This window comes from Lolium rigidum, chromosome 7 (assembly GCF_022539505.1).
Source record: "Lolium rigidum isolate FL_2022 chromosome 7, APGP_CSIRO_Lrig_0.1, whole genome shotgun sequence".
Lineage (NCBI taxonomy): Eukaryota > Viridiplantae > Streptophyta > Magnoliopsida > Poales > Poaceae > Lolium > Lolium rigidum.
In genome coordinates this window covers 163,150,761-163,164,854 of record NC_061514.1, presented here as the reverse complement: position 1 = coordinate 163,164,854, position 14,094 = coordinate 163,150,761, and the positions used below count along the sequence as shown (strand labels likewise).

At 44.3% G+C, this 14,094-nt stretch overlaps 1 protein-coding gene across 1 annotated transcript; it reads left to right on the top strand.

Annotated features, from left to right (window-relative positions):
- Positions 1-425: 425 nt before the first annotated feature.
- Positions 426-8,541, top strand: LOC124672217 (sister chromatid cohesion protein SCC4-like). The gene is made up of 10 exons (XM_047208488.1): positions 426-1,094; positions 1,239-1,707; positions 3,046-3,084; positions 5,142-5,263; positions 5,557-5,703; positions 5,970-6,059; positions 6,153-6,277; positions 6,607-6,812; positions 6,961-7,085; positions 8,347-8,541. Exons 1-10 carry the CDS (start codon positions 426-428, stop codon positions 8,539-8,541), a joined length of 2,187 nt encoding a protein of 728 aa, XP_047064444.1.
- Positions 8,542-14,094: the final 5,553 nt, after the last annotated feature.

Sequence of the window (14,094 nt, the reverse complement as noted above, 5' to 3'; positions counted from 1 at the left end):
CTGCTATTTTGGCATGTAAAAAATTGGTCACATACTGAACTAGGGGCAGATCAAGAAAATGAAGTTTACATATCAAATAGGGAAGGAAAAGTTTTCCAGGACCAAATAAGGAATTGAGATTTTAGGTAGTGTCAAATAAGGAATTACGGAGTATATCGAAAAAAAATCCCGTTCCAGTACAGAGCAGCGTCGCGTGTTCCAGCCAGCGGAAGCAGAGCCGAACCATTTCCCCGTTGGCGACGCCAACAGCGACCGAGGGCAAGTTCACAAACACAAACCCAAACACGAGCGCGTTGAAATCGGCGGCGGCGGAATCCCTTTCTTCCTCCTTCCAGCCCACGCTTCCCACCCGCCTCCTTCCCCATTCCCCAAATCTCCATGCCGTTCCCTCCCTAGGTCACCCCTCCCCGTCGCCGCGCCCCGCCATGTCGGCCGCCGCCGGGCCGTCCATGTCGGCGGCGGACGGGCTCCTCGCGCTGGCGGAGGAGGCCGAGCGCCGCCGCGACTTCTCCACCGCGGCGGCCTGCCTGGAGGCGGCGCTCAGCCCGGCGCACGCCGCCTCGCTGCTCCCGCTCGCCGAGGCCCGCGCGCGCCTGCGCCTCGCCGGCCTGCTGCTCGCGCGCTCCAAGGGGCTCGCCACCGCCAAGGCCCATCTCGAGCGCGCGCTGCTCGTCCTCAACCCGCTCCCCTCCGCGCCGCCGCGCCTCAAGCTGCTCGCGCACTCCCTCCTCGCCAGCGTCTACGGCCTCCTCGGCGCCGTCCCGTCGCAGAAGCACGTGCTCCGCCGCGGCCTCGCCCTCCTCGCCTCCGCATCCGCGTCCGGCCTCCTCCCCGCCGAGCCGTCCCTCCTCTGGACCAGCAACTTCCAGGCGCAGCTCGCCTCCGCGTTCGCCGCCGAAGGTGACGCCGCGTCTGCCCTCTCCGCCCTGTCCGAGGGAGCCGCCGCCGCTACCGAGCTCGAAAGCCCCCAGCTTGACCTCTTCTTTGCTGCTAACACTCTCCACGCCCATTTACTCTGCTGGGAGGACAGCACCGCCGTTGCGGATGCCGCCGCACGCGTCTCCGACCTATGGGATGCGCTCACGGACCAAGAGGTAAACTCAGTTCACTCTTCATTTTCATCCCGTCATATATTTTGCAGCGGGATGCAAGTAAAATTCCTGTTTTTTGATTCCGTCAGTTACATCGGGAAGTAAAGTTCGTGTTTTTGATATGTGTCTTCCGCCGATTCCACACAGAAGGAGCACTGGGTAGGACTCTTCTTCTACACGGAGCTGCTGCAGACCTTCTACCTGCTGAGGGTCTGCGACTACAAGGCTGCCTCCAAGCACGTGGAGAGGCTGGACACGGCTGTCAAGAGCGAGATGCAGAGGGGCCAGCGTATTAAAGAGCTTGGTACTGAGCTTAGTGCAGTGGAGAGATCGCTAGCACAGCCCGTGTTGAAGGAGAGGGAGAGGGCGGCGCTGCTGCATAAGCAGGGGCAGCTGAAAGACCAGCTGCGAGCCTTGTGCGGCTATGACGCATTGAATGATGTGTTGGATTACGGGGATAAGTTGCTGTTGGCGCCACCGCCGATGCATGGGGAATGGCTCCCACGGACTGCCGTGTTTGTGCTCGTGGATCTCATGGTCGTAATGGTCAGTCGCCCAAAAGGCATTTTTAGGGAATGCGGAAAGAGAATACAGTCAGGACTGCAGATCATCCATGGTATGTTCTGCTCAATGCTAACTTATTATATCAAGTATTGTGTGTAAGGATGGCATGCTTCCTTGTACCTAACTAGACATTGGTTATATATATGATTCAACATAGTATGCACAGCTAATTTACAACCATGGGTATGAAATAGTAGCTATTTTTACTAGGTCATAGTCCTTGAGGGGTACTGATGTGTATCTTGCCTTGTACTCCCTCCGTTCCTATTTAATCGACGCATAAATGTTCTACCGCATGGTGTGCACCGCGTCGATTAAAACAGTACAGAGGTAGTAGGTGGGATGTGCTTATTGAACCCAATGGTTTATATAGTGAGGGCTAAAATTTGTATTCTCACCCGCTAGGGTTTATGTGCAGAGTGTTTGCATGTTTTTTTAATTTGAATATTTGATATAATTAACTGCTACTAATGTCACATCTACTTGTTTTGGACTAAAAGGGGTTCCCCTTTTTTTACCGGCTATTTTTCCTTGTGAGCCAGATAACCTTCTCCACTTCTGCCCATTTACTTTCACATCTCCCGTGGAAAACAGTTGATTACTTTCACTTCTGCCCGTTTACTTTCACAACTCCATGAAGGTGGCTATGTCAACGCTTCAACATAAAGGGAGAGGCATGTATAAAAAGGAGCGGCCATGTTGATACATGCTGGGTTTGAGATACATGATGTAGTTAGTGGAAAGACCAAAGATGATGGGAAATGTGAATTTATTTTAAATACAAATTTAGTAACTTTGTAGAATGACTGATCTAGGTACTATTGTGGTGGTATAGCCCAGCCGTAGCAAACTACACCATTAGGTTTTATTGAACAGGTGCTCCACAAAATAAGGAAATCTTGCTGTACCTTTTACGGGCTGACCGTATTCATTTGACAACAGAGCTCTGAGCTTGTTTGGACCTTTTGAAACTATAGCCGCGTGATCTTGTATATTTTGATTATTTTCAACCGATCAGCACCACAATGTCCAAAATCACAATAAATCCATGCGTACCACATTCGTTGTCCTGGTATGATTCATGCAACTTGGAACACTTCAGTCCATCACTGGAAATTGTAAGGGAGTACATTGACTATGATACTGGGATGTAATGTTTGTTGAGTAACTATGGGAAGCATATGCATTGATGCATGTCAACATCCATAAGCTAATAGTAGCTTTACACACATTATTTGAACATGCATTTTTATATTGGATATTATAAACATGATCTACTTTAGGATCTGATATGTTTATCATGTGTGTGTAAAAGCTAAAATATGTAAAAACTTGTATATTTATAAGTAAAAATTAGTGGTACTTACTGGGCATTACCAATGTTTTACAGAGGAACTATCGAAGCTTGGGATCGTGGATGGCGTGACAGGTAAATATAAGAACTTCAATTATTTTCTACGAAAACCTGTTACCATATGTTATAGCTACATCTGTACTACCATATGGTAGACCTCTCACTGATGCATGGTCCTTGGCTTCCACACATATTTTTACTTCATCTGGCTAAGTGACATAAGCTCTTTTTTTTCTAGCAACTATGCAAAGGCTTTCCATATCTTTTCAGTAAGCAGGAAAAGCAAAGTCTGCACCAAAACAGCGAGATGAGACTCCCCAAAGTCAAGCAACAATCCAGAAAACAACACAACTAGGAGACTGCTCTTTCAGTGGCTCAAACAACACAGTCCTAGACCTTGTTTCTTTCCATCTATCTCCTTCATCCTTGATCTTCTAAGCAACCATTACAAAATCATGGCGTTAATTCTTAAAATCATTTCATTCAGGAACAACCTTAGTTCCAATTTAAAAACGTTCTTACCTGCGTTGAGTTGTTGCCAGAGTTAAATGATATAACCTGCCAGTTGTCACAGTTGATTCTTGTTCTGTGTGCTGGGTATGGAAGAATGAAGATAGTCCTGCTGGGGCTCCAGTGTAGCAATCCTATGAAGAGTTGGTTAATTGAGAACTTTTAGCCCCTTCTCGCGTGCTTATCTTTTTTTTTTCATTGTTCTTTCTTGTGTTTCATTTTAATAAAATGGAAATATACACCCCTAGATCTTATTTCAATATTTGCCACTGCCAAATAGATCATCTATATCAGTCATACCACTAATTTTGAATAAAAGCATCAACTACTTCATACAGACATTTCTTTAATCCATTGGGCTTCTTTGTTTCAAATTCATTCTATGCAAAAATCAATATCCCAATTAATATTTTCTTCGTCTGCCGATAAATAATGACCTTTCCATTGTATGCCACCAGCCCACCACTGTAACAAAACCTTACCAGTTTTTGGCATACTGCTTCTGTCAAATTTCTCAGGTTGATTTCTCGACAATACCTTTTTTACTCTTTATCCTCATCTTCTGCCTCCACTCTCCTACTCTTGTTCTGTCTTCGCTCTACTAGGCTCCCGTTGAAGCACAAAATCCATACCACGCTATAACTGCACGCTCAATTGCACCAAGACCACCCAAATTGATGGCCGCGGGCGCCACATTCCTACATGAGTTCTCTTTCCTGACACCTAAGCATTGGCCTAGCTAGAATCGCTTACCAGCTGTCAAGAAGGGCAAGCTGGAGCTCCCCAGGGTCTGTCCATGCTGACGTGCCATGGCGGATGTACCTGCCATGATCACTTCACCATCACCAACGTGGCTTTAATACATCTTCAGCCCATGCAGCCTCGCCCATGTTTTCCCATGCAGATTTATATCACACCTTTCATCTCGTGCCACCATTTACTAAAATTATTTCCCTTGACAAAGTGAGCATGCTAGTGCCTTTAGCGGCTCCTTCATCCGAGGCTAAATCCTCGTCACCACCACTGGACTTTTCCTTATTGTTGTTCAGAGTGTTTCTTATTGTGGTCTCCTGCACAACCACCTGACTATTTTTTTCTTTTGCTCTTCCACGGAAGTTGGTACCACACATCCCGAGCTCCATTTCTGGATGACCAATTTTTTTTTACCCATCACCATATGATCAACTCATCGAGAACCATTGATTGTTGCGTTCTCCATGCTCGTCTGTTTGAATGAAGTGGAAAAAGAAGGCAAGGAGATGAGTTTAGGATCGCTACATCTATAGCTCTGCTCCCATTTGAGTAACTCACAAGAAGGAAGAAGAATACAGATGGTGGTAGCAGAATGGTCTTTGTGCAGTCCCATAAGGGTTCGACTGATGGAATTTGGTCAAACTGTGTTATGGACCAGAAGGTTTTGCTACAGTAGTGGCATATAAGAGACATGCTTTTGTTTAATGGCAGATCAGGGACCGGGGGACCTGCTCACTGTTATATAAAGAATTCCCTCAGATCTTTTGTGCTTGACAGAAAAAACTTATCTTCACCAATTGAGAACTAAGTTGTTATAGTATTGTCCTCCTTTTACCTTAATCTTATATAGTGTTTATGATGCTATGCAGAGGAAAATTTGGAACACTCCGCGATATGGACGGCTGGTCTGTACTTAACGCTTTTGCTTCAGTTCCTTGAAAACAGTGTTGCTGTAGAACTCACAAGATCAGAATTTGTTGAAGCCCTGGAGGTAAATCAACCAACATATTCATGTTTTACCAATATATGTTGGAAGACTGCTTAATGCTGCAACCATGCTTAATAAATCACTTATGAGATCACCTGTTCCAATTTGTCTGCTGCAGGCAATATATCTCATGATACGCTGGGCTGATATATATAGATTACAGCCTTTGATATAAGCACATCTTGTCTGGTGTAGGGCCATAAATTAGGACACATATGTTTGTTTCCAAATATCAAATCTACATATCTTCTGGTTCTTTAGCTAACGCTTATTAATTTGCCTTTTTTTCCCTGTAGGCTTTAGCGCAGATGAAAAACTGGTTGACTCGTTTCCCAACGATTCTGCAAGGCAGTGAAACCACAATTGAAATGCTAAGGGGACAATATGCGCATTCTGTTGGCTGCTTTGATGAGGCTGCTTTCCACTTCCTTGAGGCATTAAAGGTATTTCCTCCTCTCGGGATCCCACTCCACCATATTTTGCTTTGGATAAGCGCCTCTCTGCCATGACTTCCTAGTCTTCTCTTGTATGCTGCCAAACACATCAATTTCTGCACACTGGACCTCCAACTGTGCATCATGTGACCAGTGATCTAAAAAGCATGTATTTGGAAGATACAAATCTTGATATATTAGGCCATTTAAGTCTGCTTATGTTTTGTTGCAAGCCTTCCTGGCTTTTTCTAATCAAGTAAATGAAATGATTTCAGCTGACAGAGAACAAATCAATGCAATCTATGTGCCAAGTTTATGCAGCAGTCTCCTACATCTGTAAGGGGGATGCGGAATCATCTTCAGAGGTATCAATCTTGTGTACTTGTTTTTTTTTTTTTTTTTTTGTCTCAAGCCGTCTATCAAGACTAAACATTGCTTTACCTCTTTTCATTGTTTAGGCACTAGAATTGATTGGTCCTGCTTACAGAACCATGGACTCATTTGTTGGTGTGCGAGAGAAGACATGTATCATTTTTGTTTATGGGCTTTTACTTATGAGACAGCAGAATCCACAAGAAGCACGGTAAGGATTATGCTAGTCACTAGAGAAGACATGTATCATTTTTTTTCATGGGCTTTTACTTATGAGACAGCAGAATCCACAAGAAGCACGGTAAGGACTATGCTAGTCACTAGTGAATGAGTATAATGAATGCAAACGGCAATGTCTTGCACATGTAAGCCCTGAAAAGGAAAAGTTGCATCTCCATTCTAGCTAATGTTTTGCATTATTTGTTTCTCATGGGTGTCTGCTACATCCCATGTCCTCTTTTATGTGTCAAGCGAACTCTTCACAAGCTCACAAATATTTTGTTGATATGCTGTCAATATTAATGTTTTTATCTAATGTAGGACTCGCCTTGCAAGTGGTTTGAAAATAGCACACCAACAGTTGGGTAACATCCAATTGGTTTCTCAGTATTTAACAATACTTGGTACATTAGCACTTCAGCTGCATGACACTGGTCAGGCCAAAGAGATCTTGAAGTCATCGTTCACATTAGCGAAGACACTGTATGACATTCCAACGCAAATCTGGATCTTATCAATATTTACAGGTATGCTATGAGGCTACATTGATTTTGTTTATCACTTGTACTATGGTGTCGTTTCCTTACATATGCTGGTTATTTAATTTCTTCATTTGCATGGCATGTCGCGACTGCAAATTGTGAAAGTTTGACGTTAACTGATGTCTTATTTCAGAGTTATATCGAGAATTAGAAGAGAGGGGAAATGAACTGGAAAACTCCGGGTATGCAAGTAAGAAAGAAATTGATCTGCAGAAAAGACTGACTGAAGCTCGTTCTCACCCTTTCCACCAGGAGCTGGTATGGTACAACAGCTCTGAAGTGAACATTTGCAATTTGCAGAGTTACATTTACTTGCAGTTCATTTTATCTTTTATCTCGGTAGAAAATCCATATCAGAGGTCTTAGGCCCCAAGTTCATCTAGACTAAACCAGGTGTGGGTGTGTGGCATGTGACACATAAAGAAAGTGGAGATTTGCAGTATGCTTGCCATACTTCTTTTTATTGCTCTGAAGAGCACACAAAATATTTTGCATTAGATAAGAGGTATACAACTACCAGTCCAAGCCTCCAAGATGAACATAACACCTCTAAAACACACAATCTGGCCTAGTGTTGTCACATATAGTGAATAAGCATGTACTTGCAAGGTATACTGCTTTGTTCTAGTGAAAGAGTAGTACTAATCTGTGCTACTAGTGCATTAAATATTGGAATAGACCTACACCTCGTATGGAGATTTAATGCGTAGAAGCTATAGCAGCTCATCTCTTGAGTCTTGAAGCCTACAATTTGTTCACTGTAGTTCTCAGCAAGAAGGATTTCCTGTAGAGCCACTGTTTCTGCTTGCCACACTTCTTTTTATTGCTCTAAAGACCATACAAGGTAGTTCCATTGTTTTGCATGAGATAAGTAAGAGGTATACAGATACCTCTAAAACACACTCCCTGTGTTTCAAAATAAGTGTCGCATCTTTTTTTAGATACGGATGAATCTACACATTAAAGTACGTCTAGATACATCTGCATCTAGACAAAGTTGTGACACTTATCTTAGAACGGAGGTAGTGCAAGTCATAAAACCAACATACTATCTGTGCACAATCTGATCAAGTGTTGTCACTAAGCATGCAGTTACAAGGTATACTGCTTTGTTCTACTGTAAGAGTAGTACTAATCAATGATACTAGTGCATTAAATATTGGAATAGACCTACACGACATTTGGAGGCTTAATGCATAGAAGCGATATCAGCTCATCTCTTGAAGCCTACAATTTGTTCAATGTAGTTATCAACAAGAAGGATTTCCTGTGGAGCCACTGTTTCTGTATTGCTAAAGAAAACCCTAAACTCGTTTTGCTGCTAAGTTTCATTCATATTCCAGTATTAGTATGGCAGTGTTGTGGACTGAAGCATCAAGTAGAGAAGTCTCGTGTTGATCACCCATGTCTTGTAGAAGTCAGACAAATTTGCTGGCCCTTGCTTCGCCGAAAACACTTTTCTGGTGCCCGCTTGTAATTGCATTTTATACAAGGAGCCCAACTTCAAATTCTTTTTCAGGTGGAGAAAGTCAGAATCGAAATCCAGCCGATGCACGACCTGATGCAGAAGCATCACGAAATGCCTGGCTCGGTGGCGAATGCTGACTTAGACATCCCGGAATCGGTGGGGCTGTCCACCCCACAGCCTTCGTCCGTTAGAAGGTTGATCGACACAAGCTCGGTGAGGCGCAGTACCAGGAGGAGGGTGTCGTAAGTTATACAGGGCATGTTGGGGAGCTGTAGTAGTGTGACAGCCTGACTCACCATACAGGACATGTTGGATAGGCTATAGGTTCCTGAGTTGTTGTCTTTGATTTATTTTTAGCGAATTGTCTTAACCATTTATCCCTGTAGTTGTATAATCATTATTGATTCATCTGTAAACACAGCAACTGTAATTGAATGATTGAGTCTAAGTGTATATGTAGAAGAATCTTTTTTTTTATCAAGGAGCATAGTCCCAGCCTCTGCATCCAAAGGATGCATGCACATAGCTTTCTTCTGTATTAAATTATTCGCAATGCCTTACAAGGGGAATACAAAGATTAACTCGAAGCCACCTTCCGAGCGAGAACTCACTATACCTACGATGAAGGGGGGACCATGAACAAGGCCATACTCATTGACTATACACCAACACACATCATCCAAAAAGCAAAACCCCAAGGGTGCGCCATTACACACATCACAGAGTTTGCACCGTCATCTATCTCGAACCCATCTCCAAGCGAGATCAACGCATTGACCATGCCAGGCTCGCCGTAGATGTCACACGTGTCCAACAGTCCTCGCCCATCTTCAATACCCCGCAGCTCCACGCCGCTGAGAAACATCGACGACAACGTGGTAGATGAACACCACTCCACCAAAAACCACCTCCATCTAGCCGCTACTCCAAAAACGATACCCCAAGAGGTAGCACGACGCAGGGTGCGCCGTCATCGTCCGATCCTGGCTGGATCTAGGGTTTCCCCCGGAGCAGCACAAGTGAGTACCCGCGGACTGCGACGACGATGCCTTCAAGAAGGAAGCGACGCTTAACGCCGCCATCGCCCGCCAATCATGGCACGGTTTTCATCGATGGCCGCAAGTCTCCTACTCGGTGAGAACGAACTGAGAGGCCAGCAAAGATGATGCCTTCGCAAGGGAGCGACGCCAATAGCCGCCACCATGATCCGCTAAGAACGAAGTCAAGGCTCGGTGTTCACCGGAGGCCCCTTCGCCGCTAGCTCGTCGTCGACTAGATCTTCATCACCGCGGGGTAAAGGGATCTCGTGATCCGCCTCCCCAGCAACCAGCCGACCTCCTCCGGCGAAGAAGAAGGCCGCCTCCACCGTCGAACCCGAGGCTGCTGCCCCGGGCGTCCTCGTACCGCGGGAGAATCCCAAGGTCACCACCCCGCACCGGCGAGAAGTGGAGGGGATGGCGCATACCGTCCCACCACCAGCCACCACTGGTGTGCCACCGACGGGAGGCAGAGGAGGCCGCAGCACAGATCATCTGGCCACCGTCGCCCCTCCATCCTCCGACCGTCGCCGCCCTGCCATCACACGGGAGGCAGGGAGTCCACCGCCGCAGCATCAAGGAGAGTCTCCAGCCGCCGTCTCCGCTGCGCCAGGAGGGAGGCCCGCCGCCGCCGCCACGCACCGCGGCCTTTGCCCGGCGGCGCCGCCGGCGGCGGCTGCGGGGGGAGACTAGGGTTTGGAAGGGGTCAGGAGAGGGGGTCGGGAGAGGGGGTTGAGACTCTCACGTGCAAATACAAAAGGATCCTGATTCTAGATAATTGAGAAATGCTTGCAGAGACAATGTTTCACCATGGACTGTTATCGAGCAGCCGAGTAAACAACCACACTAGCCCGTCCATTGTACCAGCGCCAGAGCTAGGTACACACTTGTGCTGCTGGAAACTGATTTCAAATCGCTACCGCTCTTATTTTCTGCGGTGATGCAAATTACAACCCCCTACTTCCTCTCAGGTGCAACACTTGTACACCTTCCGATCCGTTTAGATCGACGTGTGGTTGAAAAGATCAAATCCCCTCTGATCTGTTTAAATCGGGAGTTTGGGTTTTCGAGAGACCAGTAGCAGCATCAACAACAAGCTAAATGAATAGAAATAAATAAAACTTAATTAATATACCTCTTTGATCTATGCTAAAATGGATATATCTATAATTAAAATATATCTAGATATATCTATATTAGCGTCAAGTAATATGAATTGGAGGAAGTAACAAAGATACCCATTTTGTTAGTTCCGAGAGTAGAGTATCCCATTGACATTTCCAAAACTACAACTGGGTTACATAATTTCCAAAAGCAAATTAGGTGTGAGGTGCTCGTCTGCTCGCGTTTATTCTGGATCCCAGAAGCTGTACATACACCTGACCGTGCTAGCTACCTCCACCGGTGGTCGATCGGATGGCATGTACGAAGGTCGTGGACCGGCCGTCATATTACGGCGGCCGGGCTCGTCGGGCATTGGTATATGTTTTGGCACGACCGGCCGGTGTAGGGTTCTCCTTTCCTTTTGGCAGCGCATGCTTTTATGCACGCCGGCTTGTCCGGCTGTTTAATGGCCTCGTTGCTGATGCCGTCGTTGCCGCCGCCTCCCAGGAGGCCGTCCGCCCAACACTCAGCTCCGCCGCCACTTCGTCCTCCAGCCGCCTCGTCAGCGTCCTAGCAGTCCGAGCCGCGGCGCCGTGGCTGATGACGATCCGGCCGCCGTACGCCCGGACGGCCGTAGAGACGGATGCCACGAGGAGAAGGGCAGCGAGGAGGAGGACGCCGGCTGGCCGGTTTCCGGACATTGTTCTACCGTGTATGGTGGTCGCGCGCTGGCGCTGGGCAAAACATTTGGTGCTTGGTTCGTGCTCGTTATATAGTACTACACGCGAAAATTATAACCGTAATGCTCAGTGTTTTGGCTCATGGGAGCATAGCCAAATTAAATTTTGGATACTGGAAGCGCTTATTTTGGCTCAAGGAGCATACCCTCCATTTATTTTGAAACACATCTTGACGTATTCTAAAAATATTAAACAAATTGAAACAAAATATTTGCATGTACATTTTCACCTGATACGCCGCCCACAAAGTCATTTAATAAAAAATCACAGTGACCTCAGGTTTGACACTTTAATGTCTCGTTAAAAGGCGAAATATTTTTCAGTGGGAGGCGACGTTCCCGTCGACGGCGAGACGCATGTGGTTACTTCGTCAATCTCAAGACCCGTCGGATGAAGTTTCTTAGATGCAGTCTCTCAGAGGTGCTCATAGAGGTAGGATGTGCGTGCGTGCGTTCATAGAGGTGAGTGTATGTACGTATATGTGAGTGTCTACGTATGTACTGTGTTTCGCAAAAAAAAAATCAACTTTAAGTGTGGCGTGTGTAAAAAAGAATTGATGCTAAAAATAAGGCTTTTCCCAAGATAATTTTTCTATTTTTTACATAGACCACAAAACTACCATTTTTTCACGAAACTTTTTTCATGAAACTAGACGAACGCACATACATTGTAGAGATTTGTCGTCAAAAAGGCGCTTATGAGTTTTCACTACTTCAATCAGCAAATCCAAAGAGGCGCTAGATTTGTCGTCTAAGCTAAGGTTGGAATGGCGTAGTGGGCATGAACATTTGGGACAGGCAGCCATAGTTCATGCACTTCACCTACCTATTGTGGGAGTCCCTACAAGTTCCATTTGAGTAGCACGCGTGAAGTTCCCGCAAAAACTAGCAACGAAAGATCATTCGTAAAGGCTCGCGCTGCTTTTTCTTTCAAGTTGGTCCAAATGCAGACGGGCCTTTTTTTGACTTGGAACGCTGACATTCCATTAAACTTGTACGGCATAATCGCCGTACAAAGCCCTGCTTACCAGGGCCGTATTTGACGCATGTGCAGAGTGAGCGACCGCACAGGGCTCCCAAATTAGGAGGGCCTCCAAATTACTCCTATTTAAGTACTGCTAATGACTAGTTTAATTGAGGCTAATCAATTTGTTGAGCATTACTGTACTACTCCATTGGACTCTGCCACGGAATTAACTCCAGAGGGAGGCCCCCCACGCGTGCAACTCTCTCTTTCTTCTTTATTCGTCTCCCTAGTTCCTAGTATTATGTTCTGCCACCCAATTAACTTCAGATGTTTGGTATAGTTTCTCCCGAAGTGGTACTCCTAGTACTTTTGAATTCATAATCTCTTTTTTGTTAAGATGTTAAAAAGAAATTCCAAAAAATGTACCACCAAGGCCCCAACGTGACATACTCCCTCCATACTGGTTTATTAGGCTGACATGTGCTCAAGCTCAAGAAAACAGTTTGACTATAAATTTAATCAATAAAATATAAATTCTATGTCACAAAGATTATATTATTATAAACATCTTTCGAATAGAATTGATTGGTAGAATTTTTGAAACATATAATTTATATTTGTTCATCAAATTTATAGTCAAATATTTAATTGAATTGTGTATCGGCCTAATAAATCGGTACGGATGGAGTATACTCCTCCGCCTCGGTTTATTTTGGGCTTATTAGCAGAGGTTGTATGACCAAGGAAAGAAAAGCCCAAGAGATTGCATGGCAAGCCACATGCTTAAGCGCCTAATTTAAAAGGGAGATAGAGACACTGATTTCTAGAAACTTATTCACCTAAGGCAGCAGGCAGATTATGCCTAATTCTTAGTTTTTTTTCTTAAATCCCAATAAACTGACATGGACTATGAAATCATGTTTTACTTTATTACCAATGGTTACATTAAGGGTCTAATTTTTTTGTTTCGCACAGGGCCTCCATTTTCTCAGGTACGGCCCTGCTAGTGACGAGTGCCATACTAGGATAGTAGGCTACTAGTAATTTTGATGCTTCTTTTCTCGTCTATTTGGGTTCCTTTCTACGAATTGTCTTTGAGGGTATTTTTATAGAGCTATCATCAACTCATGGACATTGATCGATTACTTATTGCATTTATGGAAATATTTAAATTAATGTTCAAATATCTTTATAGCTCTAAATTCATATACTCCCACATTCGTATGCACTGTATTTATTGGTATTCCTTTATATTGTATTTAATGACGTTCTTTTATATATGTAGGAGCAAACACAATTTAATCCCATGCATCTATTACAAGGATTTGTTTCGCCACTGATAAGGCTTATAGAAAATATTCACTCAATGGAAGTGATTTTACCTTATTAAGTTTCATTAAATGTACATCGACCATCTTTTAATTTTCTACCTTCTATGGAACCATATATATTGATGGTGCTTGCGTAGGGTGCAATAAAATCTTATACGATTAGAAAAAATATATGATACTATTTTGTACCGTTTAGTTATTTCATGCTTATCATTTTAGAATCAGTTCAAATAAATACATAATAAAATATTTGGTAATGTAACTCACTATATGCATATTTATAAATTAATGTTCACTTCTCATTAATGTCCTAAACTTATGCACACCTACTTTGGTATACATTGTTTATTTCATATTCTTCTAATTTAGTAATAACTGCTCATTATCATGTACATTCAACCATGATCTAGTGTCATGCATTGGTTATATCTTGCGATTATTTCCACACATGAATGTTGATAGAAAAATACTTTTGTAAAATATTGTATCCTATTAAGTTCAAATAAATGACGCATTTTTTAGATTTATATAACTACTATTACGCGGAATACCAAACGGGCAGTCCCATGACAAAGACGACCCCGATGACAAGAGAGGTTCGGCACCTACTTATGGTTGCTG